Raw genomic sequence first — 26,078 nt, forward strand, 5'->3', positions numbered from 1 at the left:
GACGCAGGATGTGGTCAACTGTGTGTGGGCATCACCAGAAGTGGAGTAAGACAAGGGTGGAAAGGGGATAAGAACACAGGATTTGGCCACAGGTTAAGACATTATGGTGAGTGTGGCAAATGCAGTTTGGGACGCAGGCCTGACTGGAGTACAGGGAAAGAGAGGCGTGAATGTATAGTTGGGAAGGGTACGTAGCTTTCAAGAAGTTTTGCTGAGAGGCTGGATCATGGATGTTTTTTATTTTGTCTGTATATTCCAGACATGAACATATATTACTTACATAATACTATAATAATGTATACAGTGCAGATAGCACCCGACTGCTTATGAGAGGAGAAGCTCCTCAGTAGAACACAAAGCCTTTCATCTTCCCTCCCCGGTGACCTCTCCAACCCCAGGCTTGCTCCTTTCCATAAGCACCAGTCCCCTGCCTGCATCAGTCTGTATTTCATTCTTGCCAGCTGCCACCCATATACCAACTCAGTCTGGTGCCAGACATTAGCTGTGGCGGGACCTCCCCCTCCTCTCAGCATCTGTAAACCACCTCACCCCACATAGGTCCAGGATCATTCCAGTACACACTTATCACCCAGCCCGTCTCACCCACGCGTCCGGTACAATAGGAAAATAGGGAAAAAGAATTGGGCTTCAAGTCAGACGGGTGTGCGGATTCCTTCCCCCATCTGCCATATAGCTATGGGACTCTGGGGAAGTCTCTTAACGGCCCGTGCCTCGAGTTCCTCATCTGTAAAACGAGGTTAGTAAAACCCACACCCTATCCGTTTTGTGATGCCTGGTATAGGGCAAACAGTAGCTGCCGTGGCGCCTCAATTTTGCTTCAGCGCTGCACCCCGCTGAGCCACGACAGGTGAGGACTAAGATGTTTCAGAAATGTGACCCAGCATTGGGGGCCCCTCACATGACCCCGAGATACCAGACGGTGTCCCTGTCCCCCGCACAAGGCACGTGCCGGTCGGGTGACCCGTCTTTCCAGTCGTCCCACACGCCGGGTCTGTGATCACGCGCCCCCCACCCATAGCTAAGCCTGACGCGGCGGTGGCTCATGCGCCTTTCCGCCCCAGCCTCTAGCCACGGACCACACGTCCCATCCCAGCCGCCCGGCCCCGCCCCCTGCCCCGGGCGCGCCCCTCCAGTTTCCCGGCTCGGGTGTCGGAGGGGCCGCGCCCGCGGGCCGTGCTCACGGATTGGCTGCGCCGCGGCGGCGGGCGGCCCGTGGGCACACACACCCTCCCCGTGCGGCCAATGGGCGTGCGCGCGTCACTGACCGGGAGGCCCGCGAGCCGGCAGCCCCTCAATAAGCCACATTGTTGCACGAAACTCCAGAGCAGGAGTCCCCGGCCGCCGCTACCGCCGCGGTGTCATCAAGCGGAGAAGCTCCGTGGGCCAGAGCAGCGCGCGTGTGAGCCGTAGAGATCCGCTCGCCCAAGTGAGACCGGACCGAGATTCTTCCCAAGTTGAGCCTTTACTGATCCTCTGGCGAAGTTAGCGCCTTGGCGGTGGGGCAACCCGACACGTCGCCAGCAGTGATTTTTGGGCGCCTTCTAGCAATCAGGACTCCCCAAACCTGTTTACAGAGACCCTAGACTTTCTAGCTGGGCGTGCCATCGTCTTCTTTTTGTGCCGTCCGGATTCACTGCTCCCGGCCGGGCCCCCAAGCCCAGATACAAAGCGGTCGGACCGCGCTGTCCTCCTCCCCCGCACGCGCTCCAACCTCGGTTTCCCAACTCGGCGCCGTCGGGCCGCAGCAGGATGATCGCCTCGCATCTGCTCGCCTACTTCTTCACGGAGCTCAACCATGACCAGGTGCAGAAGGTAAGTAAGCGCTTGCAGGGGCGGCTGGCTCGCCTTTGACAAAGTTGTGTGGTCCCCGGCCCTCACTCTGGGGTCCCGGCCGGCCGGGACTCTCCTCCTTGACCCTGCGGGGAACCACTTCCTCTCCATTCGGGGTCGAGGACGCGGAAAAAGTCAGGGCTGCCGGGAAACTCCTGGGCGCGAGGAGCCACGTCCGCTAGGCACGGGCAGGCGTGTGCGCGCGTGCGAGGCGCCTGGGCTCGCGCACCGCGCGGCTCTCTGCCTTCCAGCCACCCTGCGCGCGCTCGCGCTTTTTTTTTTTTTTTTTCCTACCACTGGAGGGGCGGGTCTCCCGGCACGTAGTCTGAGACTGCGGGTCCCACGTGGGAGGAACCCCTCTCTCGCTGCGGGAGTTCCGGCTAGAGCACGTGGGGGGAGAATCGTGGCTGGTGGGGGGAGGCTCTGCTGCCACGTGGGACTGCGCGGGGTCTCCTGTGCCAAAGGATGGCGTTCTGGGGACGTGCGGTTCCCCTCGGCGTTCCTCAGGGCCTCGCGGAGGTGCGCTTGGGGAGAGGCCGATCGGGGAAGGATCCGGGACAGCAGCCGAGAAACTCCGCCCGCCGTGCCCCCTCCCCGGAACTGAGGCGCCCGGAACTGAGGCCCCGCGAGGGGCGTACATTTACCCACAGACGTGCCCCGGGGCGGCCGGGCCCTGAGTACCCCGCGCCAGCCTCCAAGTAGGGGGCGAACTTTGGTTAATACTTCTGGTGCTCCTAAAAGTTACACGAAGGATCCCCCAGTCTACCCCCGCTTCCCGCTTTGCTGTCTTCTTTGAAAAGTTTTCGGTAGGCAAAGGAGCTTTTTCCTGTCCGAGACTCCGACAGGTCTGCTCACCTCGCTGTGGGCAGCCCCACGCCCCCGTCAGTGCTCTCGGGCTAGGTCATTTACATAAGAAAGAGCTTCGGGCCCCGCCGGGAGCCAAGCTCTAGGTGCCTCCGGGTATGGGGTGGGGGTGGGGCTGGGCCTGAGGCGCTATCACTCTGCCGAGCACTGGTTTCTGAAATAGACGGGATTTCAGGGTTGGCACCTGACCCTGGACCTCAGCTAGGACTTGAGAAGAAGGGAGGGGTTGAGGGAGAGTGGGGGTGTCCAGAGCTGTGAGGCAGTGGCAGCGTTGCTTAATTACATACTTGAAATTTCTGTGTCTTAGAGGGAACACATTTGGGGTAGTGTCTTGACATAATTGTTGGGTGATGCGACCTGCTCGTACTCCCCTCCCCTTCTGGGGATTCTGAGCGCAAAGGAGAGGGTGGTGGGTTACCTTCGTGGTGTTTTTCAGAGCCGTAGCAGATGAACCCCCCAATAAAACGTGGCAGTACTTAGCCTCAGACTGGAGGAGGGAGGAGAGGGCCGCTGGTTTTGAGTTCATTTACTCTGCGTATAAAGGACTGTTGCTCTCTCATTCCTGGGATGTGGCTCGGCTCTGCGCTTGAATTCAGTTTAAGAATGTGTCTGTGAGCCGGCAGGATCTTGGCAACTTCTTTAGGCTTCTCTGCCCAAGAAGTGAGTTAACCCTTGGGGAAGAGTCATCCCTTGGCAAATCCTAAAGTAGGAAATTGTAGGATTATGAATCCAGGGGAGGTCTTGGTTGTGTATCACTCCAGGACATTTTAATTCCTTTACTAATTTACTCTCCCCTAATCCAGAGGAAGGAGGCTAAGACTCGGACTGTCTAGGTATGGTTGGGAGTCATCACTTTGGTCCCAGGGTGGAGAGAGCATAAGCCAGGGTATCTGGAAATGAGTTCTAATCTGTTTTGTGATTTATTAACCACAGGACCCTGAACAAGTCACTTTGCCTCTTTGGACTGTTGGTTTCTTTTTGTAAAACAGGAGTGACAGCAGCAGCCTTGTCCACTTTAGGGAGTTCTGAGGATAAAGCCGGGTAATGTAGCCTTGTCTTTTTTGTAGGCGGCCCTTACATACACTTACAGCTTCATTTTAGCCTGTGAAGGTCTGGGTGGACTCTGGGTGTATTTCCTCTAAATCACCGATGGGGGCAGAATAGAGTCAGGCCTTTAATTTACCTGGTGTCAGAACCTGGGACTTGGCCTCCAGGCTTAGGTGAGCAAAGGGGTTTGATTCCTCCTACCATTCTGTAGCAAGTAGGAAGAGAATCAGAGAATATTTTGGAAGTATCTTTTCTTCTTTTTAAGTAGACTCCACTGCATACCCAGTGTGAAACCCAATGTGGGGTTTGAACTCATGACCCTGAGATGAAGACTCTCAGCTGAGTGAGACATCCCAGTATCCCTGGAAGCCTCTTTTCCAGTTCTGCTACAAGGATGAATTAGAGAAGGGTGAAGTTTGAGTTTAATTTTAGAGAGTCTTTTGAAAAGGTCTGGATTTGGACTCTTCTGAAATCCCCATTATCTTGCCTATTCTGGGTTGTAGTCTGAGGCATGGAAAACTTAGATGCACTTAGCCACAACTAGCCCCCTCACTCCCCCCAACTTGTCTTCTGATGCACAAGTCCAGTGTTTTGTACCATTAGCAGGAGAGTAAGAGTTATTTGCTCACATTTGCTGATTGACACTTTGAAACTTGAGAGCAAACACATCGGCATTTACTGTGTGCCAGGCCCTGGTTTAAGTTCTTTATGTTTGTTAGCTTATGTTCGCAACAGTTTGACAAAGCAGAAGCAGTTATTATCAGCATTGCTGTCTTACTGGTAGGAACAAAGGCACAGTAACTTGTCCAAGGTCACTGGCTCTTGTTGTAAGAGCTGGGAATTGAAGTCTTGCTGTCAGGCTCGAGAGCCCCATGCTCTTGACCACGCTCACCTGCTTCTGGGAACAAAAGTGGACTCCATCCTGGCCCCTGTCTGCATTCACTCTGGATGCTGGCAGCACCGTCACCCAGCATGCCCAGAAATGCAACTAGCTCTTCTCTTGCTTACATTAATGGCACCAGTACTCTCTGGCTCTTCTGGCTGGGAGCTCTGGACTCATTTCATTGACTTTCCTTTCTGATCGCTACACATTTGTCAACCTGTCTGGCTTAATTCAGAGGCCTCCTAGGATTTCTCTGTTTCCAGTCTCTTTCTGGAACGAGACTAGAACATTTCAGAACCCTTTTTTAACACTGCATGCTGAAGGCCTGTTGACCCCTCCATGTTCTCTACCTCATTCCCTGAGGACTTGCATCACCATTCGTTAAATGCCATGCTCTTCACACAAAGCACCTTTGCCCTATCATGGCTTTTTTTTTTTTTTTAAATGGGAGTTCTCATGATCAATTTTTTTTTCTTGTTTTTCTTTTTCAAGATTTGAGAGAAACAACAGCATGAGTAGGGGGAGGGGAAGAGGCAGAGGGAGAAGCAGACTCTCCACTGAGCAGGGAACTAACCCCACGCAGGGCTTGATCCCAGGACCCTGAGACCATGACCTGAGCCAAAGGCAGGTGCTTAACCGACTGAGCCACCCAGGTGCCCTATCATGGCATTTTTGTAGTCCCACCATACATCAGACTTGGTAGTTTTCAGTTCCGGTTCCTTCCTCGGGGCAGGGAGAGTTCTGGCTGCTCACCTTTGTAGCCACAGTTTCTGGCCACTGATGAGGTGCTCAGTGAGTGTGAGGATGAGGGAGGAATCCTTCCTCGAGGCAGAAGCTGAGCAAGGGCCGCAGGAAGGGGAGGGGAGTGAAAGGCACATTGGGGGATTGCTAGGACAGGGCTGAAGGGGATGGGTGGATAGAGAGGCATAAAGAAAGGCCTTAGCCTCTACTTTCATAAAGGCTGGAAGCTGATCCTGATCCTGAGGCTGATTCTGAGGAGCAAGGGAGGGAGGGTTTCGGGCGACATAGGGAGGGTGAGGGAGTTTCCTCTCTTCCAGCAATCAAGGCTCTCCTCTGGGTGGAGAGATAGTGGTTTTTTTTTTGTTTTTTGTTTTTTAATCTGTTCTAACCATAAAAGTCAAATGAGGTATGCATGCCTTCCTTTAGCCATTGGCCAATGTTTTTTTTAACATGCATGGACTGGTGACATATTCTCACTCCGGTTATGGAACAGAGATAGCTTGCTTGGGCTCCTGTCCCTGTTCAGTGAGGGGTGGATTTCAACTCTGGACTTGGGAGGGGGCAGGGAGTATCTTGGAAGCCAAAAATTCAGCAAAGCCCCCGAGAGTCAAGAAAGATAAGAGTTTTAATGTTTTTTGAGAGCTTAGTGTGGGTACCAGGTCCTCTGGCTATGATGTGGGAAACTGAAACCAAGACACCTTCCAGTTGTCTGGTGAGATAAGGCAGTAAGTAGTCAAGAGACAGTGAGGAGTGGCAGACCTTAAGGGAGCCGTGCTTGGTATGCCTTGAGTACCTGTGATGTGCCATGAATCTTCTGGTAAGGGTTAAAGTACCAAGAGTTAGCTACTGATCACAACCTTACTAAGATTATTTTTGACCCACTCAGTGGACATGGACATGTACAGTTTCTCATTTGTTCAATGTGTACATAATACTTAGCATCCTAATACTCTCCCTTCCCTGCCCAGAAGCAGCTGATGGTAGTAGGAATATTTTGTAGCTTTTGTTAACCATCTTTTTTTTTTTTTTTTGAATCACCAAATTTCGATTTCAGAGAGTGCTAGGGAAGTACTTTTCTTTACCATCAAATTAATTAAAATTCCCTCTGAGGCTCCTCAGAGCCAACTTTTTTCTCTTTCTTTCTTTCTTTCTTTTTTTTTTAAACATCACTTTTCAAAGATGACCATTTCCAGCACCCTGAGGAGTTGGAGGGCAGTTAGGGGCCCTTTTCCAGGGGAAATCAAAACAACACAAACCACAACCGTTTTCTCAAAACCTGGCAGTCAGACTAAGGAGATCTGATACACTAAAAGATCTCAGGAACCCCAGAAAACTGACTTCCTTTGTTCAGATATTTCTTTCAAAGACGACTCCTGATAACGGTTCCTCATTATCATTGTTGAGTTGTGAAGTCAGCAAGTTTGGTTTGTTTTCCAGCACTGTGTTGTCTGGCTTTCCCTTTCCAAAGCAGTGGGGGGGCGGGGGTGGGGAGGGGTGGGGGTGGAGAGCAGATTAGATCCCAGAGTTCTTTGCCTGCGTCTTAATATCGCAGGTCAGGGGTCATAGGCCTTGCTTCTTTGCGCTGGAGGGGCTGTTGCTGCTCACTCCTGAAGCAGGTCTTCCAGCCTCACCACTCTTGGCATCTTGGGCCCTGTGATCCTTTATGAGGGGCTGTCTGTAGCCCAACCCTATAATAAAGAGCCAGAATTCCCACCCTATCTCAGTCTGTAGGGGCAAAACCTGTATTCTGTTTTGTTTTGTTTGTTTTGGTTGCTACTACTTTTGAGCTGTAGTTTTCAACTGCTAGCAATTTTGCCCTCCAGTGGATTTGGTAATGTCTGGAGAACTTTCTGTCTGTCACCATTTGGGTGGGTGTGGATGTTAGGTTGCTGCCTCAAGTAGGTAGAGGCAAAGGAGATACGCCGTCTTACAGTGCCCAGGACAGCCACCGTGCAGCAAAGACTTTTTTGGCCCCAAGTATCTGTAGGTTGAGAAACTGCATCAGAAGAAAGAACACAGTTCATCCCGCCCTTCAGTTTTATGGCGCATTGTTCCTGCTCACCCAGCTAGTTAATAGTAGCTGTAACTAGGACCTTGGCTCTCAGCTCACAGCGTGCCAGGTCCTGGGACAGTCACGGTAGCACGTGTTCTTGAACAAAAGATGCATTTGAGATGAAGTCGCAGACCACTGCAGTCAGCAGATGTCTGTGCCCCCTGGCCGAAGGGTGGGGTACCTGGGTTACCAGGGCAGGTAGTGAGTGGGAGGGAAGTTGGCTCAGCTGTCCCCAGGAGAATCTTCCCCTGGTTGTTGCTGGGATTGCCATGGAGGCCAGGCCTCCGTCAGATTTCTGAACACCGCAGGCGGGGGAGCTGGCAGAATGTGGGTCCAGGAGCCACTGGCGCTGGGGACAGAGGACAGGGGCCTGTGATCCTCACTGAGGGCCAGTCCAGCGGTCACATTGGGAGAGGTTGTAGGGTGAGAGCCAGTCTCCCGGCCTTGAATCCTGGTTTATAAAACCGGCTTTGTGAACTTGGGTCAGTTAATTTAACCTTTCTAGGCCTTGGAGAGTTTTTGGATAACACCTTAATAGGGTTACTGTAGGGATTAAAGAGTAAATATATGTGAAGCTCTTACAGCATTGCCTGACACGTAGTCGTCAACTCTTTATGTATTAAATATTAGTACATGGAGAACTACATCCGTATAGTAACCATACTCTTAGATGAAAGGGGCCCTGCTTTTTCCCCAAGGGCTTGTAGGACATAATGGGTTCTGGAACATTGTCTCCATCTGTCTGATGTCGCATTAGAGGAGAAGACAGGGAGGGCAGAAGGATGGAAAGTTCCTGAAGCTGAGGAGTAAGGAAGCATCCTCACTGCCCTCCCTGTCTTCTGAAACTGTTTCTTTTCCTAGGCTTGGGAGGGCCATCCTTGAGTTCTTTCTCTGACTTGCTTTCCTTTGGGTCCCGTGGGAAGTAGCCTCCCCACTGGAGGTGGGAGGGGTGGGTGTCTCTGGGATGCCACGATCATTGTACCAGAGGCTGAAGCATCCTCCGTGGAAGGCGTGACTGATCACAGCAGTAGTTCTGCCCTTTTCACTGTAGAAACCTAGTCCTCCCTCCTCTTCAGTCCCTCTCCAACAGACCAAAGGCGCCCAGGGCATTGCTGAGGCCACTTATGCTGCATTTGGCCAGTGAGATGCCTGCTTAGCCTTCCTCACATCTGCCCCAGATTCTGCCTTTCCACTGGGGCAACTGGGGGTGGGGGATATCCTGGGCTGTTGAGTCCCAGGACCAGGTCATGGTAGGTTTTGGTCTCACTGACCCCTGGAGTTTGAAGGAAACCATAATTCCCACAGTTTTCGGCAGATCAGAAGAAGGGGCCCTGGCTGTCTTGGGTATCAGCAGAGAGCTCTTTGCCCCTCATACAGACTCCAGGCTGTCCAGTGTGGCCCCTCCGACACTTCCCTTCCCCCATCCCTGTATAGGCTTTGCCTCGTCCAAACCCAGTTGGGAAGCCTTGTTTCCCTGAGATGCAGCCCTCTGTTAGGGTGGCTGTACTTTTTGCTCTTTGTCTGTGGGTCTCTAAGCAATAGCCTGACGTTCCTTACTTGGAAGGACCTTGTTAAAACCTTGGAGTTAACTTAAGAGTGAGTCAGGGCCGAGAATCTGGCCCTTGGTGCCTCCCAGCCGGCCTTCCTGACTCTCCTCCCCTTAGCTCAGTGGTTCTACCTGAGAGGTGTGGTCGGTCCCTGTTGTTCTTGAAAGACCTTACTCCTAGACTCTTCCTTCTGGCATCTCCATACTGTCTGATAAAGGAACGGAGCCAGATAGGCCATCAGAGTTAAATGAGGGCACACGAATCTGCCACTTTTCCTTTTTCCCATTTGAGAGACTACCTTCTCCTGCTTCCTGCTTCCTTCCACATTTTTCTCAACCCCTTGCCATGAAGCCTTCTAGCCATGTCTCATCAGTTCCATCCCCCATTCTGCAATTTCTCAAGCTCTTAAAATAACCAGCACTACTAAGTGCTGGGCTCCGTGTATACTCTCTAACTCAGGCCATCCTTCAGCAGCCCTCCCTGGTAGACATTATTAGCTATTATTCAGATGAAGACACTAAGGCATAGAAAGGGACAGTACCTTGGTCAAAGGCAAGCCTGAATTCAGTCTGACCCCAGAACCCAGGTCCTTAATCCCAGCATGGGGCTGCCTGCAACAACTAGAGACAGGCCACTTGTATTTCATTTTCATGGGGCTGTGAGTCAGGTGTCAGTTGGGAAGGGACCTTTGGATTATCTAATTCCAGTCCTTCCATTTTATAGATGAGGAAACCAGGTGCTGTGTACTAAGTGACCAGCCCAGGTTTATATAGGGCAAGCCCCAGAGCAGGAACCCAGTTTCTTGGTCCCTATTTCCCTTTTGGCACCAACTGTGCGGCATGAGCTCTTCTCATCAGTCAGGTGTGGGCTCCCTAAGAAGAAAGGCAGGATTTGCTTTGTGGTCTGAACCTAGAGTAACCCTGTAATTTGTCCAAACTGGGCCACTTTTTTGAGAATAAAAGGGGACACTCTTAATACTTGGGCTGCTACCTCAGCGTAAACTGAGATTGTCCTGGGCAAATTGGGATGTATGGGCTGTCCTGCTTCTGGTGGGGTGGTGGTGGGGTGGGGGGGCCGACTGGGAAGGTCTGGGGCTGATGTGGGGCCGAGTGCCAGATGTGCGGGGGTTTGGTATGGCGGGTGGATGCTTGGCAGCAGGCGGGAGTGGGGAAATCAGCTATCCCTGTGCTGGAGGCTCAGGAGGCTCAGGGGGTAGACTCTGGTCCCCTGGCATGGGGCTGTTCGGGGAGGCAGAGTCACACCCTTAGGGGACCTGGGTGACCAAATAGGACAGTCATACAGCTGGAGAGAAAACCCTGCTGCCGCCAAGGTCATGTGCAGTGAGGGCTCAGGCCTGAAGAACAGGGTCAGGCTCTGAGCTCCTGGGCATTCTGGAATGGCCAGCTCTCCCCTTCACCCCGGTTACTCTCCCACCCCTTCGGCACACCCGTAGCCCCTTATAAGTGACCATGACCTAGGTCTTGAGCACCTACTCTCATTACTGAGATAACTGCTGATACCACAGACGTAAATTTGGGAGCATGTACGTAGTTGGTGTCTTTAGTCCTCTGGGACCAGCGAGGGCAGGAGACAGAAGGTGTCAAAAGTATGTTGGCAGCTGGGAATTTGGGAGAGGCCATTTGTGCTGGCCCCTGAAGGGCAAAGTGGGAGTTTGTTAGGCCAGAGGATAACACTGTAGGTGTGGGGTTAGCATACACGCACATGCAACCTTTCTGAGACGCTCCTGAGAATTGTATTGATGCCTGCGTGATTTCAGTCATTATAAATCTGTATTTTATTACTGTGAAAGAAACTGCCTCTCTGCCCTTCCCCTCAAGTTTGTAATTACTTGCTGACGTATTTGCCTCCTACCAGTAGACTGTGCCCCTTGCAGACAAAGACTGGGCTCTCCTTTCCCCTGGTGCCCTCAGCCCCTGGCCTGGGCCCACTCCGTTTAGCACTCAAGTCCATTTTGGGTCAGTGAACTGTGCCGGGGTCATATACGTCTGAGGCATAGGATTGCACAGCTGCCCCCTAGCCGGCCCAGAATGTCTGAGTATAAGAGGCTCCCAAGACCCATGTCCCACATGCCCATCTTCTGGACCCCTGGCGGGTGCTGCTGCCTGAGGTCGGTCTGGCTGCAACTCCAGGCAGCTGAGGCAAGAACTGGAAGAACTGGAAAGCCTATGACTCACCAAGGTGCAACAGGATCCTGGGGGAGTGGCCTGTTTGCCTCCTAGGTCAGCTTCACACTTCCCAGGCGCCCCAGGCTCACTGGGGCTGGTGAGCGCAGGGTGCGTCAGCTTGCAGCTTGAATCTCCTTGAGGTAGCCTGGTGGCCCCAGCGGGCTCCTTCCTTCCTGGTCCCATCTGAGGAGAGTGTTGTGGCAGATCTGTTACTTTTGGGCAGCTGCCTTTCAGAGGAAAGAGCCTTACAGAATCGAGGATCTGCTGTGTCTTGCCCTCCTCAGTTTATCTTTTTCTTTTCTTTCACTTTCTTTTCCTTTTTTTTTTTTTTTTTTAAATCAGAAACATCTGGCCTTGGCTTGGCACCATGACAGGATAAACTTGCTGCTCTTTGCTCAGCCTTGGTCCTCCCAGAAGTCTGTGAAGGCGGTATTATTAATGAGGTCACCGATGGTAGTTACCTGGCTTTCCCAGTTCGGGCACACCTGTGCCCCAGGTTCGGGCGCTCAGCTCACCCCCGGATGTAGGGGGTCATGCCGGGGACTTAGCCTGTGGTTTGGGGAAGCTTCTCCAAGGCTTGGTGTCCTCGTCAAAGATTTTGAGGTGACGCTGGCAAAGGAATAATGCAAAAATAAGAAATTTTTCTGAAAACGAAGTTGTCAGCCCGTGTCATCGGATAGAGTCACTGGAAGGTTGTGTATGGATGTGCTTATTTAGATCATGGGTCTTCCCTCTGGTTTGACCTCTTATACACTTCTTTGAGCTCCTTGGCCACTCTGACCATGTGGAGTGGGTAGACCAGGGCCTAGTTAGGGCTTTGCCCTTTTTCCTTCTTATGTTTTAAAATGGAACTACAATCTACACAGGAAACTGAAAACACCAGGTAACCACCACCCAGATCCAGTAACAGAACATTAGCGGCGCAAAGTGGAACCACTATCCTACCTTCTGTCAGCAGGGGTCTGTTTCTGCTTCGTATGAACGGACTCGTAAGATGCGTCTCCTCTTGTGTCCGACTGCTTTTGCCCAGCTATATATTGTGAGAGTCATCTGTTGTATGTGGCTGTATGTGATGGTAGGTGGTGCCTTTTTTTTTTTTTTTTTTTTAAGATTTTATTTATTTGTGTGTGTGTGAGAGAGAGAACAAGCTGGGGGAGCAGCAAACAGAGGGAGAAGCAGGATTCCTGCTGAGCTGGGAGCCCAATGCAGGACGTGATCCCAGAACCCCCGGGATCATGACCTGAGCAGAAGGTGGAGGCTCAACTGACTGAGTCACCCAGGCGCCCCTAGGTGGTGTCTTCCTAATTGCTGTGGTAGAGTATCCCTGCCCCCCCCCACTCCCCTGTTTTGACTGGTCCTAGTAAAGCATACACAGACCAGTGAAAGCCCTACAAGAGGGTGTGGTCTTTCCTACATTTCTTAGGAGGAAGTTGGGTTGGAGCCCTGGAGCCTTTGTCTCCTGTCTGTATACATGACCTGATTATATCTTTGGGGCAGGACCCATGTGCTAGGGAAGCTGAAATTCAGACAGTCTGTGCGGGGTCAGGAAGAAGCTAAAAGGTAGAAATTATCTGCTGCATCCAGCACCTTCTGGAGAGAAGGTTCTAGGTCTTCTGTGAGAAATACACAAAGCATGGGGAGAGTCCAGTAGCACTTCAGGGTGTCCTTGTGACCTTGGCCCTGATGCTTACGTGCTTGTGGCGTTGCTTTCTTAGCTGTTTGTTCGCTGGAATTCCATCTTCTGTTCAAGAGGATGTGTCCTGTAGGGGATGACTGATGGGCAGTTGCTTGATCCCGTATTAGTTCTTTCCTCACCTTTCTAAAAGGATTAGGTGATGGAGCTCAGCTTTCTGTAAAAGGGACTGGCAGGAGGGACAACCAATGCACTTAGACTAGGTATAGGTCACTGGAGCTGAGAACCGAGCTCAGAGCTCCCTGACAGTCCAGGCAAAAGAACAGCTCTCCTAGAGTCAGGGGTTTGAATTTTGCAGGAAGCGGTGACTCTGGGTGGTCAGACTCTCTCCTGGTACCAAACCCTACAGGGAATTAACTGGTGGGTAAACAGCACAGCGACTTTACATAGTGAGGTGTTCTTCATGCTCCTTCCTTCCCAAGACCCAGTGATGATAAACGGTCGGTTGAAATAAGACTCATCCGAGGACATTGCAGTCTTCTGAATTCTGGTCCTGGAATTCACAATACCCTTTCATGATCTTGGCCCACATCTTCTGAGCCCTTTCACATGATACCTCTACACTCTAGCTGACATGTACATTGGATATGTATGTTCTTAGCCCAGAACATATGGTCTCCCCTGCCTGCTGGTCTCATGGGCCATGTACACCTAACACTTCCATGGACCCCTGCGCAGGGTGTTTGCTTTTGTAATCTACTGAGATCCATCCCTCCGTTCAATTCAGAGACATTCATGGGGTCTACAATATGAGTTGATTTCTGTACTGCCTGGTAAAGTCCTAGAGAACAGGAATCTAGAGTTCTTAAAAAGATTATTTCTGTGTGTGTGTGTGTGTGTGTGTGAGAGAGAGAAATGTACAGTTCAATGACATTAAGTACATATACACTGTATACAACATCATTATTATCCATCCATTTCCAGAAGTGATTGATTTATTTGAGAGCAAGAGAGAGCAAGAGCAAAGGCAAAGCACAAATGGAGGCGAGGGAGGGGTAGAGGGAGAGAGAGACTCTTAAGCAGAGTCCATGCTCAGCATGGAACCGGACGGGGGGTGCTTGATCTCAGGACTCTTGAGATCATGACCTGAGCCCAAATCAGGAGTTAAGTGCTTAACCGACTGAGCCCCCAGAATTGATTTCTTTTAAAATCCTGCTCTGTACACTGTAGTGCTTTGCATATAATTGGCTTTCAATGGGAGAAGCTGGGGTTGCAGCAATGGCCAAAGATTCTGGGGTTGAATGCTGCAGATCTTATAGGTATTGAAATTTGAGGTTTCTTCTACCCTTTTCTTTGAAACCTCTTAAGGTATTCAAGGTGGGATTTGCAGTACTTTATATAACCGTCAAAACTGGAATATTGTTCAGGGCGCCTAGGTGGCTCAGCGGGTTAAGCCTCTGCCTTCGGCTTGGGTCATAATCTCAGGATCCTGGGATCGAGCCCTGCATCTGGCTCTCTACTCAGCGGGGAGCCTGCTTCCCTTCCTTTCTCTCTGCCTGCCTCTCTGCCCACTGGTGGTCTCTCTGTGTCAAATAAATAAATAAAATATTTAAAAAAAAACCCCAAACTGGAATATTGTTCTCTTCTGGTTCAGAATAGCTCAGTCAGGACCAGTTTCCCTCTGGGACCAGACAGGGTGGCCTTAGGATCTCAGTGGTGGCCACAGGCATTCAGTTGGGATTGGCCTGTAAGATTACATGGGTCCTTGTAGACCAGCAGGAAGACTGTCCTTTCTTGTTCTTGACAATACAGGAAGGTGTCTGGGGGATCCAGATTGTAACCTCAACTGGGTGGCTGCCTCCAGGCCTCTTGTTTTTCTGAGGTCCCTTTCTGGTTACTTCCAGGTCCTTCTTTTCAGGGTCTCCCCATCCATATGTGGTCAGGCTGTGTCTTGCCCACCCAAGCCACTGCACACTTTTAAGTCGATCTGTGTGAGGGTGACCTGTTCTCTCCATTCTTTGCGTAAGTTCCCCTCCTTCTAGTGCTAGTCTGGGGGAAATTGTGGACACTTAAGTGTGGACACAGACTTCTCATTTCGGGTGCTGTTTTATTTCATAAAGAGGATGGGGTTAATTTCCTCTTTCGAACTTCCCCCATCTCTACTCAAGTTCTCTAGAGGAAACGGGCGTGTTGGGCTGGCGTGTTATATGGGAAGAAAGACCAAAATTGCCCAATGAGGAAGTTCTAATCTCAAGATTGCTAAAGAGCTGTCATTTAAAACTACTATCTCTTTCTCTTTCACACACATGCTTTCCTTTAGGCAGGCATGTGGCCTTCTATACCTCAACTGGGCGTTGCTTCCAGAATGCCTCTGTTTCCCCAGCTTGGAAAGCCCCTCCCATTCCCTCCCTCTCCCTGATAGGATTGTTTTTTTTGTTTTTTTGTCTTTCCCTGTTAGGAATTTAATAGAGTGTTTTTTTTTTTTTAAAGATTTTATTTATTTATTTGACAGAGAGAGATTACAAGTAGGCAGAGAGGCAGGCAGAGATAGAGAGGAGGAAGCAGGCTCCCTGCTGAGCAGAGAGCCCGATGCGGGACTCCATCCCAGGACCCTGAGATCATGACCTGAGCCAAAGGCAGCGGCTTAACCCACTGAGCCACCCAGGCGCCCCACCCTGTTGGGAATTTAAAGAGAAACAGCTCAGTGTGGTCGGCTGCACACTCAACACAGAAAGAGAAGGAACAATTTGGGGAAACAGGGTTTTGTTAACCCTGGATGTGACTAGAATGGGGTTAAGAAATGTCATTGGCCGTTTAAGGGTGCCACTTGCCAGGCGGGGGACTGTAGGAGAAAAAGAGAAGGAGTAGATAGATCTCTGTGTTCCCCATTTATGCCAGTGACAGCTGTGTGGGGCCGGTCATCCCCTTTTATAGGGAGGAGACTGGATCTCCATCAGAGTGACTGGTGCAGTGTTAACACAGCTGTCCAGATGCCACAGCCAGGACTCGGACACTGGTTTTCCTGATGGCCCAGCCTGCACTTGACGAATGCTAGCTGTGAAATGAGGGCTGACCTGACTGATTCTGCTTTGATAGTTTCCAGTGACCTAAGTGTTTCCAACAAGAACAGGGTTTACTCTTTCCAATTCCCAGCCCCCCAGGATCAACACAGGTTTATTTCACACTTAGCCTCCTGTCTTCACTGCTGACTTTCAAAGACTCTGGGTAGAAAAGTGGTAAAAATGACCTTAGGCCATGCTTGTCCAGAGCCCAGCCCACCGTTATCACGTGATTGGCCTGGGGGCTACGAGCTGCAGGAGAGGCTGGCCTGGGGGCTACGGGCTGCAGGAGAGGCGAAGGTGTTTGAGTGTGCAGGGCCAAAGGTTGCTCAGTTAGTCAGTCTAGAAGGGATCTTTGGGCTTCTTTATATTTCTAAAAAGGTCCTCATGTCAGTAATGCTGGCGTGCAGGCAGGTTTAGGAACTCTTACCCAAATGGCAGAATGGAGACTAGACAGAAGTTACCAGAAAGCAGACTCATCTTAGAGGACAAATTTTCTAACAACTAGAGCTGACCAATAGTAGTAGCTAACCAACTCATGAATACTGAGTGTGTCATGCTTAGAAGTGTTTAGACCAAGGCCTGATGGTCCCTTGGGGTGAGAGAGGCAAACTACACATACTCGAATGCTCTCTGCGGTGGGACTCTTTGAACATGACGAGGGCATTTTTAAAGGTGAGTATTTATTAGTGGTGGTTGTACTACCCTTGCCTGTATTTGATATCTCTTGAATGACTTTGTCCCATGACTTTGGGCCTGGTGCTCCCTCCCTCTGGCTACACCGTGGGTGAAAGTTGGCAGGGTTCTGCAAAGTATATTCATTTCCTTCCCAGTCAGTCTAGGAAAATTGTCTTTGTATGGAGACTACTGCTTGTTTCCGGCTTCTGCTTCCTTTGGCCATCCTTCGTGCAACACCGCAGTGCCTGCCAAGGCTGGGTGGGCCCCACGGTGTGTTTAAGGAAGCTGTGACATTCCACGATTAAGCAGCCCTTCCCTAATAAACTCAGGGTGGCCACATCATCATGCTGTGAAAGAAGGGAAATTTGGGCCAAGGTGCTCTGGTTGCATTTTTCAAAGCTGTCCCATATTATTTCTCTTAGTCTCCTGTGTTAGAGAGGAAATCAAGGCCCTGGGGTCCCTTAAGAAATCACAAGGCACCACACACCCACACCAGGAGGGCCCATGAGACAGGTGAAGGGAAGATGATGGTCCCAAGCACCCAGTCTGCATCCTAGCTCTGTCCCTTCACATCGAGTAGCTTGTAAGCAGGGATATAGAAGTTTTACAAAAGGACAATGGAGTAAAGTCACAGGATGGTGTCTGGCAGGTAAGAAATACTCGGTACATGTTTAGCTACTGTAACAATCATCATTATTCCTTTCCTCTGTCACTGAACACTGTGCTCTGCCGTTGGCCCTTCCTTTTGACCCCGGGGGATGACTGGAATAGAACCTGGCTTTTCCCTGGGGATGGCCAGCCTGAATGCACCACGGTGCCCTTTGGCCTATGGAGACCCCGCTGTTGGCCAGTGGAAGGGGGCATTCAACTAGCAGAGTGGACAAGCCGGGCTGCCCAGTCCACTCCCAGCTTGCCCCTTTGCAGCTCTGACTGGGCATGTCGCCTCCCCACTCTCAGTAGAATGGAGATAACACTACTTGCCTCTCCCAGGGTTGTTGTGAGGATGTGATGAATTAATGGCTGTGAGGCCTTGAGAGCAGTGTCCGTGCCACATAAGGGTTTACTGTTACTACTGTTGCCCACCATGGCTGGTGTCAACACAGCCCTGAGAGGTTGCAGCAGACGGTGGTGCACTCAAGGCAAATGAGCTGCGCGAGGTGTGAGGTCAGGAAACAGAAAGGATGATTGGGTTCTTCCTGATTTAGACTGATGGACTTAGGCACTCTGGTTTGCAGTAAATGCTGGCCACAGACGAGCTCTGGGAATTCCTCATTTCTGCAAACTTGAAACCCCGCATGACAAACCTGGTCCTTCTGTTGGCTGGGATGAGGGGTGGACAGGAGAAGTGGCTGAAGACCTATACCATTCTCCACGCCTGCCCTGTTCTGTTTCACCGTGTGCATGCGAGGGTCGCGTCTCAGTGTGGTATTTTAACCACGTGGTAATTGTAGAGCAGGCTGGGCTGACACACCAGGGACTGTCGTTCGACTCGCTTGCATTTTACTCTTTTCAGCATTTTACTCCAGACTCTGATCTTTGAGCTTTTGGATTTTAGAAGAGTGATCAAAGATGAGTCCTGAGCGGGATATTTGAAATGACCCAAGAGGGGCTGATCTCCTTATTCCACATGGGAAGAAAGAGGCCCCAAGAGAAGGATGTACCCTCAATTGCCTAGGGAGTTAGGATACAGCCTGGAACAGAGGAAGGTGTAAGGGGACTGTCTCTGTTGACCAAACTGGTTGGTTCTTTTTCTTTCCTTTCTTTTTTCTTTTTTTTTTTTTTTTAAAGATTTTCTTTATTTATTTGACAGACAGAGATCACAAGTAGTCAGAGAGGCAGAGAGAGAGGAGGAAGTAGGCTCCCCGCTGAGCAGAAAGCCCATGTGGGGCTCAATCCCAGGACCCTGGGATCATGACCTGAGCCGAAGGCAGAGGCTTAGCCCACTGAGCCACCCAGGCACCCTGGGTTGGTTCTTTTCGTAAAGGATTAAGCACCTTGTGCCCTTCCTCTGGAAATGTTAGGCTGCAGGTTTGGTTTTAAAAAAAAGAAAGAAATTTAAGAAGTTCTGACCAAAAAGGCTAGAAAATAGAATAGGCTGTACTGCTAACAACCACATTTGTCTGGGAACTCTTAATTATAAAAAATGTGTGCATTTTTGTCAAAATTGAGCAGGGGCAGGGAGCAGGCAGGAAATTTCCTTGTTTCCTACAGCAATACCAGGCAGTGATCCTCAGCCAGCTTGGCCACTGGGGACCCCCGTTTCAGGGCTGGGGAGAGCAGGGTTGCTTGGAGTCACACAGTTTGCTGATGAAGCTGGGAGGACTGTGACCCTTAGCCTTGAGGGGATAGTTGGGGCCTGGGCCGAGGTTCCTGATTGTCGACCCCTACCCTGCTGTGGCCAGCAGCATCACCTGTCCCTGACAGCGCTGCCGAGAACGGGTGTTGTGGAAACTTACGTGCCTCATGGTAGGGATTCTGTCAGACTTCTTCCTGATAGGAAAAGACTGGGAATGTCCACAGCCAAGGCAGATGGGAGCTTCCAAGAAGGAAATGGTGTGAGAGGGACTTCTAGCGCTTCTTTGATTGGTGGTAGTAAATCTGGGGAAAGTTCATGTAAATTTATGGGAGTTGGCTCTGCCTCTGAGGAGAGGAGAGCTTGAGTTGTTATTTATGTAGAAGTTCTAGTCTGGGTCCTCACCTTCTGGGGATGCAGGGGTGAACAGATAACGCACAGTTCTTCTAACCCTCTGTGCTTATGATTTAGACACTAAGAAATACATACAGTGAGCCCCAGGAGGGTGGGGGTGCTGCGGAGATCATGTGGGGCCTTGGAAGGGTTTCAGGTTTGGTTCTAATGGGAAGCCTCTGAAAGGTTTTTTTAAAGCAGGGGAATGGTTGGAGTCTGGCTGGGGGTGGAAAATGGTTGGGAGAGGGAACGGCAGACTTGAGGATTGTGTAAGTGAGGCAAGAGGAGCTGGCTGTTGGGCCCAAGGTGGGGATAATAGGATTGCCATGACTGGCCTCGAGGTGTGTGCAGAACAAGGAGGGTCAGATAAATGCCAGTTCCTAGAACATTGTCAGAGACCCTTAAACTCAGCTTTTCTGGAAAGAACTCTCCCTCTTCCCTCATGTGCCTTTCCCCTCATCTTTACCACTCTTCAGAAGTAAAGTTAAACCTATTTTTCTCATTTTTATCTTTCAGTTTAGTTCTTTCTTATTTTTAAAGATACCTTGTCAAATAGATTCCAATTAAGTGGTCTTGAATAATAACCTTCTGTGCATAACAGGTTTTATTCTTTTGAAGGGCTGAGGGATGTTCCATGACGTAGATGCACACCACACTGAGTGAACCTCCCAATCTCTAACTCTTGTTCCCCTCCTCCCTCCCGCTCTTTGCAGGTCGACCAGTATCTCTACCACATGCGTCTTTCCGATGAGAACCTTCTGGAGATCTCTAAGCGGTTCCGCAAGGAGATGGAGAAAGGGCTTGGAGCCACCACCCACCCCACGGCTTCGGTGAAAATGCTGCCCACCTTTGTGAGGTCTACTCCAGATGGGACAGGTGCTGCCCCTGGGGGGATGGCTTTGGGCACTCCATCGCCTAGGGGAGATTTGGGTGGCTTTTCTTTTGGGACTGAAAGAAAAATGTATCAGCAAAGGTTCTTTGGTTTCATACCTCAGAAACCAGCCCTGGCTGGTTGAAGCATACAGGAAATTTTTTTTTTTTTTTTTAAGATTTTATTTATTTATTTGACAGAGAGAGAGATCACAAGTAGGCAGAGAGGCAGGCAGAGAGAGGAGGAAGCAGGCTCACCGCCAAGCAGAGAGCCCCATGCGGGGCTCAATCCCAGGACACTGAGATCATGACCTGAGCTGAAGGCAGAGGCTTAACCCACTGAGCCACCCAGGTGCCCCTGAAGCATACAGGAAATTTAATGAAGTTGATGGGGAGAGGTAATCAGGAAGACTGGAAAGCAGGCAGCTGTGGCAGTCAGGGTAGAAGTAAGTTTTTGTCAGCCCTGCCAAGACATTGCTGCCACCCATTTTTCTCCTGTCCCTATGCTGAGACAGGCTGATCGGCTCAGTTTGGGAGCTCGCAGTCCCACTGAGATTGCACAGTCATGGTGAGGAAGATCAGGCATGTCTGAGGTGGTCACAGCCAGAGGCCAGGGCATTCATTCTACGTGGCACATTCCACAGCCTTGCTGGAAAAACAGTATGGTACAGATTGTCCTTAATGTGTTTCTGGAACTCTGTGGAAAAAAAAAAAAGTACTTGAAGCCCATATACGCTTGGGAGAATATGAAGAGCCACAGTGCCTCTCTGGGTATTAAGGGCTCTGAGGGTGTGCACGAGAATCTGTCACGCTTGGTTTCATCCCCTTCTTTGGCTGGATGCAGACCCTGTATTTTGTGGAGTGCCTCCCAGCAGGTAGTTTAATCAAACCAGAGTAAAGGGAGTGGTGGAGCTGGAAGTGGGCCAGAGAGCCTTGCACGCACACCTAGAACAGTGGGTCTTTCTTCAGTCAGCACAGGGGAGTAACAGTGTAGGGGTGTGGGCAGAACTGTCTGGGTAACATCAGCGGCAGCATCTGCCATGTGCGACGGAGTGATGGGGCTGCTGGTAGAGACAGGGCGAGGCCCGAGGGATGTGCTCGAGTGGGTGCTAGGATGCTGAGTCCTGCTGTCCGGAGGCGACCGCATCCTCCAACAAGGGACAGAATGGGGCCGTGTCAGTGCCTGTTCATCGGTACATTTGAGGTACCTGGAGCCCGACGGGGGAGCAGTGTGGGATAGCCACCCGCATGGGGACTGTAGGGAAAGAGCCCAAGGGGAGAGCCAGCAAGCCCAGGCTCCTTGAGGCTAACCTGCCTGAGAGCCTCCAGGGACCTGGTTTGTCTAATGAGACTTTGGTTCTTCCAACAATTTGGAAAATATTATATGTTTGCCTTGGGACTCAGCCTGAACCCAGCGCTGCAGGGGTGGCCGGGTTTGGGGTTCCTCCGAGTGTGTGTGTGTGTCAGCCCAGCACTGAATTCCCTGAGGTGAGCGGCCAGCCCCGATCCCTGGGTATCCCTCATATGCCCTCCAGATCGGCACTGTTGTCTGTACCAGCCGCTCCCTCTGACTGGCGGCCACACCCGCTTCTATTGTTTTTATTTGACATTCTGATAAATTTACTGGCTCTTTAGGGCCAGGGACATTGTTTTATTTCAGGCACCACCACTAGGCAAGTACCTCAAGTGTCTACTACATTTTGACTGTCTAAGAACTTTGCTGAGCACCCATGTATGGTCACTCATTTCCTTTTTGTAAAACCGTGTAAGAGAGGGACACATTTTATCTGTATTTTTTTAAGAGGAGGAATTTGAAGCTTGGATGGTCTGATACTTGCCTAAGGTCACACAGCTAATGAGAAGCTGAGTCAGGATTCAGACTCATATATGCCAAAGGTCGGGCATCAGGACTGCCGCCGGTCCATTATGTGTGTGCGTGCACGCGTGAGGCTGTGCGCCTCAGCGCCAGTCACACGGCCCGAGCGCAGCTGAAAGTGTTTGAAATGTGGGGCCAGATGTCCGGCTTCAGCAGGTGAATACATTTGTGAATACAAATACAAATACAAAGGTATGGGACCAGCTTTGAACCTTCTCACTGCTTTCCTGAGATTGGAGACCTGGACACTTACTGGCCTGAGCCTTATAAGAGTTTGCACTGATTACTGTGCCATGTCATGGGGTCTTCTTCCGTGACCTCAGACTGGAGTCTTGGGAACCTGTCTTGTGTCCCAAGGTGCAGATGAAAGTGGCATTTAGCCTGTGTGCCCATGAGCCACTGGGACTGAGGTGGGAGCCAGAGGCTGACCCTCCCTTGCAGCATTCTCGGGCAGAAGGGTCTGGGCAAGACTTTCTGCTGGACCTTCACAAGGAGATTTTACCTGACTTTGGTGATGCACAGAGTAGCTCTTGCTAATGTCAAATTCGACAGGGTAAATGGGGATGGTGTGTAAAAGGAATGTGTACTGGAATGCTTTATTCCCTTAAGTGGAGCAAGTGCCCCAAGTGTAGGAACTCCAGCGCTCAGCCCTGTCGTTTCTCTCCTGCTGGGTGGGGTCCTGGGGCCAGCTCCTCACCCTGGCTCTCTGGGACTCAGCATTTATTCCTCTGTACAATGAAGAGGTGGATCTGACAGTCTCAGTCTGCTGTACGTGGGTACTGGAACCAGCATGCTGTTCACTTATGCACCAAAAAAATTCTTTGACGTTTTGTGATGAGGGCAAAACCCTTAATGTCCATCAGCTTGGCACTGGTCAGTTTGTGCAGAAAATGGTCCTCTGCAACCCATTATAAAGCATGAGATCGATTTATGCATATTCATACGGTATAAACTCATGTATTTATATGTGCATAAAGGAATACAAAGTCTCAGGGACACACACTGAACTATTAGTTGCAGTTTTCCTGGTCTGTGAGGTTGGCAGTAACTAGTAAAGTGGAAGGTGTGCATATATGTTAACTCAGGAATGCTATCTCCAGCTGTATCGTAACTTGAACAGATTCCTTATGAACCTACGAGGCATGTTTAAGAATGTTCAGAAGGAACAGTCTGGCCTGGGGTGGGGGTGGTCTTTGCTCAAATGATGCCTTTTCCATGCCTTATAACATTGTTGCTTATAATGACAGCATATTGGAAACTGTTTATGGACTATCCCTGTGAAGGGATACAATGCAGCAGTGTTACATAAATGTGTGGGTATTAATAAGGATACACCGGGGAGGAAGGACTGGTACCTCCTAGTAGCTGGATGTAACTTCAGATCCCTCAAACGATGCTGGGCATTGCACACACATCGTAAAATTATTGGGATCTCAACTGGAATATATATCCAACATGAATGATAGGAATTGCCATTGGAAAATCAAGAAAGGAGACTGAACGTGGGGAGGGGAACATGAGGGGATGTAATTTCGAATGGACAACGTCAAGGCTTTCAGTTCTATATTTTGTGAGTTGTAGCTCTGAGTTACGGACTGTGGCGATAAGGATCCACCCCTCAGTAGATAAAGCCGATCTGAAATGAAAATTCGGCTTTGATATTGACACTGCAGTAGATTGCCTGGAAGAGAGACCGTGGGTCAGTCATGTATAGGGATCTCTGCCTCTTCCCAGACAGTCTGTGGTGCATCACCGGCTTCCCTGCCCAGGCCACAGCCTGGGTTCTGTTGCTGCTACTGGTGGTGATGTGTCTCTCCCATTGAAGGAGGGGGGAAGGGGGTCTTCGTTCAAGTGATGCCTTTTCCATGATGGCCTTCCTCAGCGAATTCCTTTCCAGCGTTCGCTTTTTGAAACTGCGAAATTAAAATTCTGATCTAAATCTCTGATCTAGAGGGGCCTAATCTTTAAATCAGTGGCTTCCTAGCTTTTCTGGACTGCGTGCTTACACCAAGCAGCACCCATGTATAAATATTTATACAGAGCTGAAACAAGTTGCAGGGACCAATGTCTATTCTTATATGTGGTGCAGTCGGATATTGCTGTCTATTCCTTTAAAAAAGCTGCTGGTCAGGAGCCCCTGAGGTTTTTTTTTCCAGCATGCAGTGTGAGCGATGCTGCCTTAAAAGCTTGTCCCCCATTTTTGTCCTAGGTGGGTGTTTGTAAAATTGTCTTCCTCTGGGGGTGAGGGGCGGGGAGGTGTTTCCAGGGCAGTGTTGAGTGGGGTGAGGATCTGAATTCTATTTTAAATGGGGTTGAAGTCAAGCTGTGGGCCTTCAAGCAGTTCATGTATGCCTGGATCCTCAGTTTCCTCATTTGTACCGTTAGGGGACTGGAGGACCTAGAATTAAGGGAAAAGCAAATATGTGACCTTCCCACGTGTTCTATAAATGAAGACCTGTGCAGCCATCACTCACCTTTGCAAGAGCCATGGCCAGCACCAAGTTCACTGAGGCAGGGTGGGTAAGGCTTCTGGGTCCTTCCTTTTGGAGGATTCATCCCTATCACCAGAACCCCTGCATTTGGGAGCGAGGACCAGGTTCTAACTCTTATTTCTGTGGGCCCCAGCTGGCCAATGGTAATGAAAGTCCTGGTGGAAAGTGTGGGAGAGACTTCAGGAAGCTTTAGGCTGGCCATTGATGATGCAGGTCTCCATTCTACTGAAGGGAAATGAACCTCCATGTAGTGGTTTGAGGTCTGTGGGAGAAGGAAAGGAACGAAAGTGGACACCAAGCCCAGAGGAGCTGATTCTAAAATAGCCACACTTCATAGATTGTGTGGACCATCTTTGTACAGAAATGTCATTGGCCCAGAGAAAAATAAAATACATGTAGATGGGCCAAGAATATCTTACTCAGATGGCCGTCAGGGTATATAAAAAAATCCTCCCCCTTCCTCTGCCTCCCCCACCCCCCAGTTTTAAAAAGTTGAAAGAATTGTATAACGGACATCTATATACAGACTGTCTAGATTCTCTTACATTGATATTTTACCAAATTTACTTTACCTTTCTCATCCACGCTTCTACCCATCAGTCTTGTTTTATTTGGTGCATCTGCAGAGTAAATTACAGAAATCAGTTTATTTCAGCCCCACAATTTCAGTGTGCACTTTACTCACTAGATGTCAATATTTGTTTTCTTTTTAATATAAAATTTACATACAGTGAGATGACAAATTGTAAGTATTATCCAATGAGCTGACAGATACGTACAGTTTTAATAACAGTGTATATATTTAATACAACCCCCATCAAGAGAGAGGACATTACCACCAGCCTAGAAAGTTCCCTTGTGCCCCTTCCCCAGGCAATCCTGACCCTGACTGCCAGAAGCAATCACTTTTAAATTTTTCCATGTGCATGAGTCTTGCCTGTTGAACAGCTTTCCATAAATCTAGTCATCTGGTATTTACTCTTTATGCAAGTCTTCATCTACCTATGATACCATGGACTTTATCTAGGTTGTGTTTATCAGTAGTTCATTCCCTTTGGTTGCTGATTTCATGGTATGTTTGGAAGCCTATGTGGGGTGCATATTGAGGGACACCTGGGCTCTTTCCAGTTTTTGCCCATTAGGACTAAAGCTGCCATAGCCATTTTTGCACAAGCCTCTTTGTGGACTCATGCCTTCGTTTTCTGGGGTAAACCAAGTAGGAGTCGACTTTCTGGCTCATAAAGTTTGGTGGGTATTTTATTACAAGAAACTGCCAGGCTTTTTTCCCAAGGTGATCAAACCATTCTGTTTTATATTTTATGCTCCTACCAACAGTGTGAGACTGACACCTGCCCCTCATCCTCACCAGTATTTGTTGTCTGTACCCTTCCTCAACCTTCTCTCGTTTTTTTTGTTTTGCTTTTTTGTTTGTTTGTTTGTTTGTTTTCAGTGCTGAGTTGAATAAAGAAAGCATGTGTTTGTATCTGCCAGGAACCCCGCCATCTCTGGGCTCTCCATAGGCAGCCCTGCCCTAAGTCATAGCTGGGTGTGTGATCATGGTGCTAGCCCCAGTCCTGTCAGCAGGCTTACCACATGCATCCCAGGGACCCAT

General features: G+C 49.9%; 1 protein-coding gene across 1 annotated transcript in view; it reads left to right on the plus strand.

The window, feature by feature from the left end:
- Positions 1-1,279: 1,279 nt before the first annotated feature.
- HK2 (hexokinase 2) overlaps positions 1,280-26,078 on the plus strand; it is a 60,714-nt gene continuing 35,915 nt past the window's right edge. The window contains exons 1-2 of the mRNA XM_004742274.3: positions 1,280-1,833; positions 19,942-20,104. Coding sequence (XP_004742331.1) covers positions 1,771-1,833; positions 19,942-20,104 — 226 coding nt within the window. The 5' untranslated portion in view covers positions 1,280-1,770. The remainder of the gene's footprint in view (positions 1,834-19,941; positions 20,105-26,078) is intronic.

This window comes from Mustela putorius, unplaced genomic scaffold, assembly GCF_011764305.1.
Source record: "Mustela putorius furo isolate JIRA1106 unplaced genomic scaffold, ASM1176430v1.1 tig00000281_pilon_pilon_pilon, whole genome shotgun sequence".
Taxonomy (NCBI): Eukaryota; Metazoa; Chordata; class Mammalia; order Carnivora; family Mustelidae; genus Mustela; species Mustela putorius.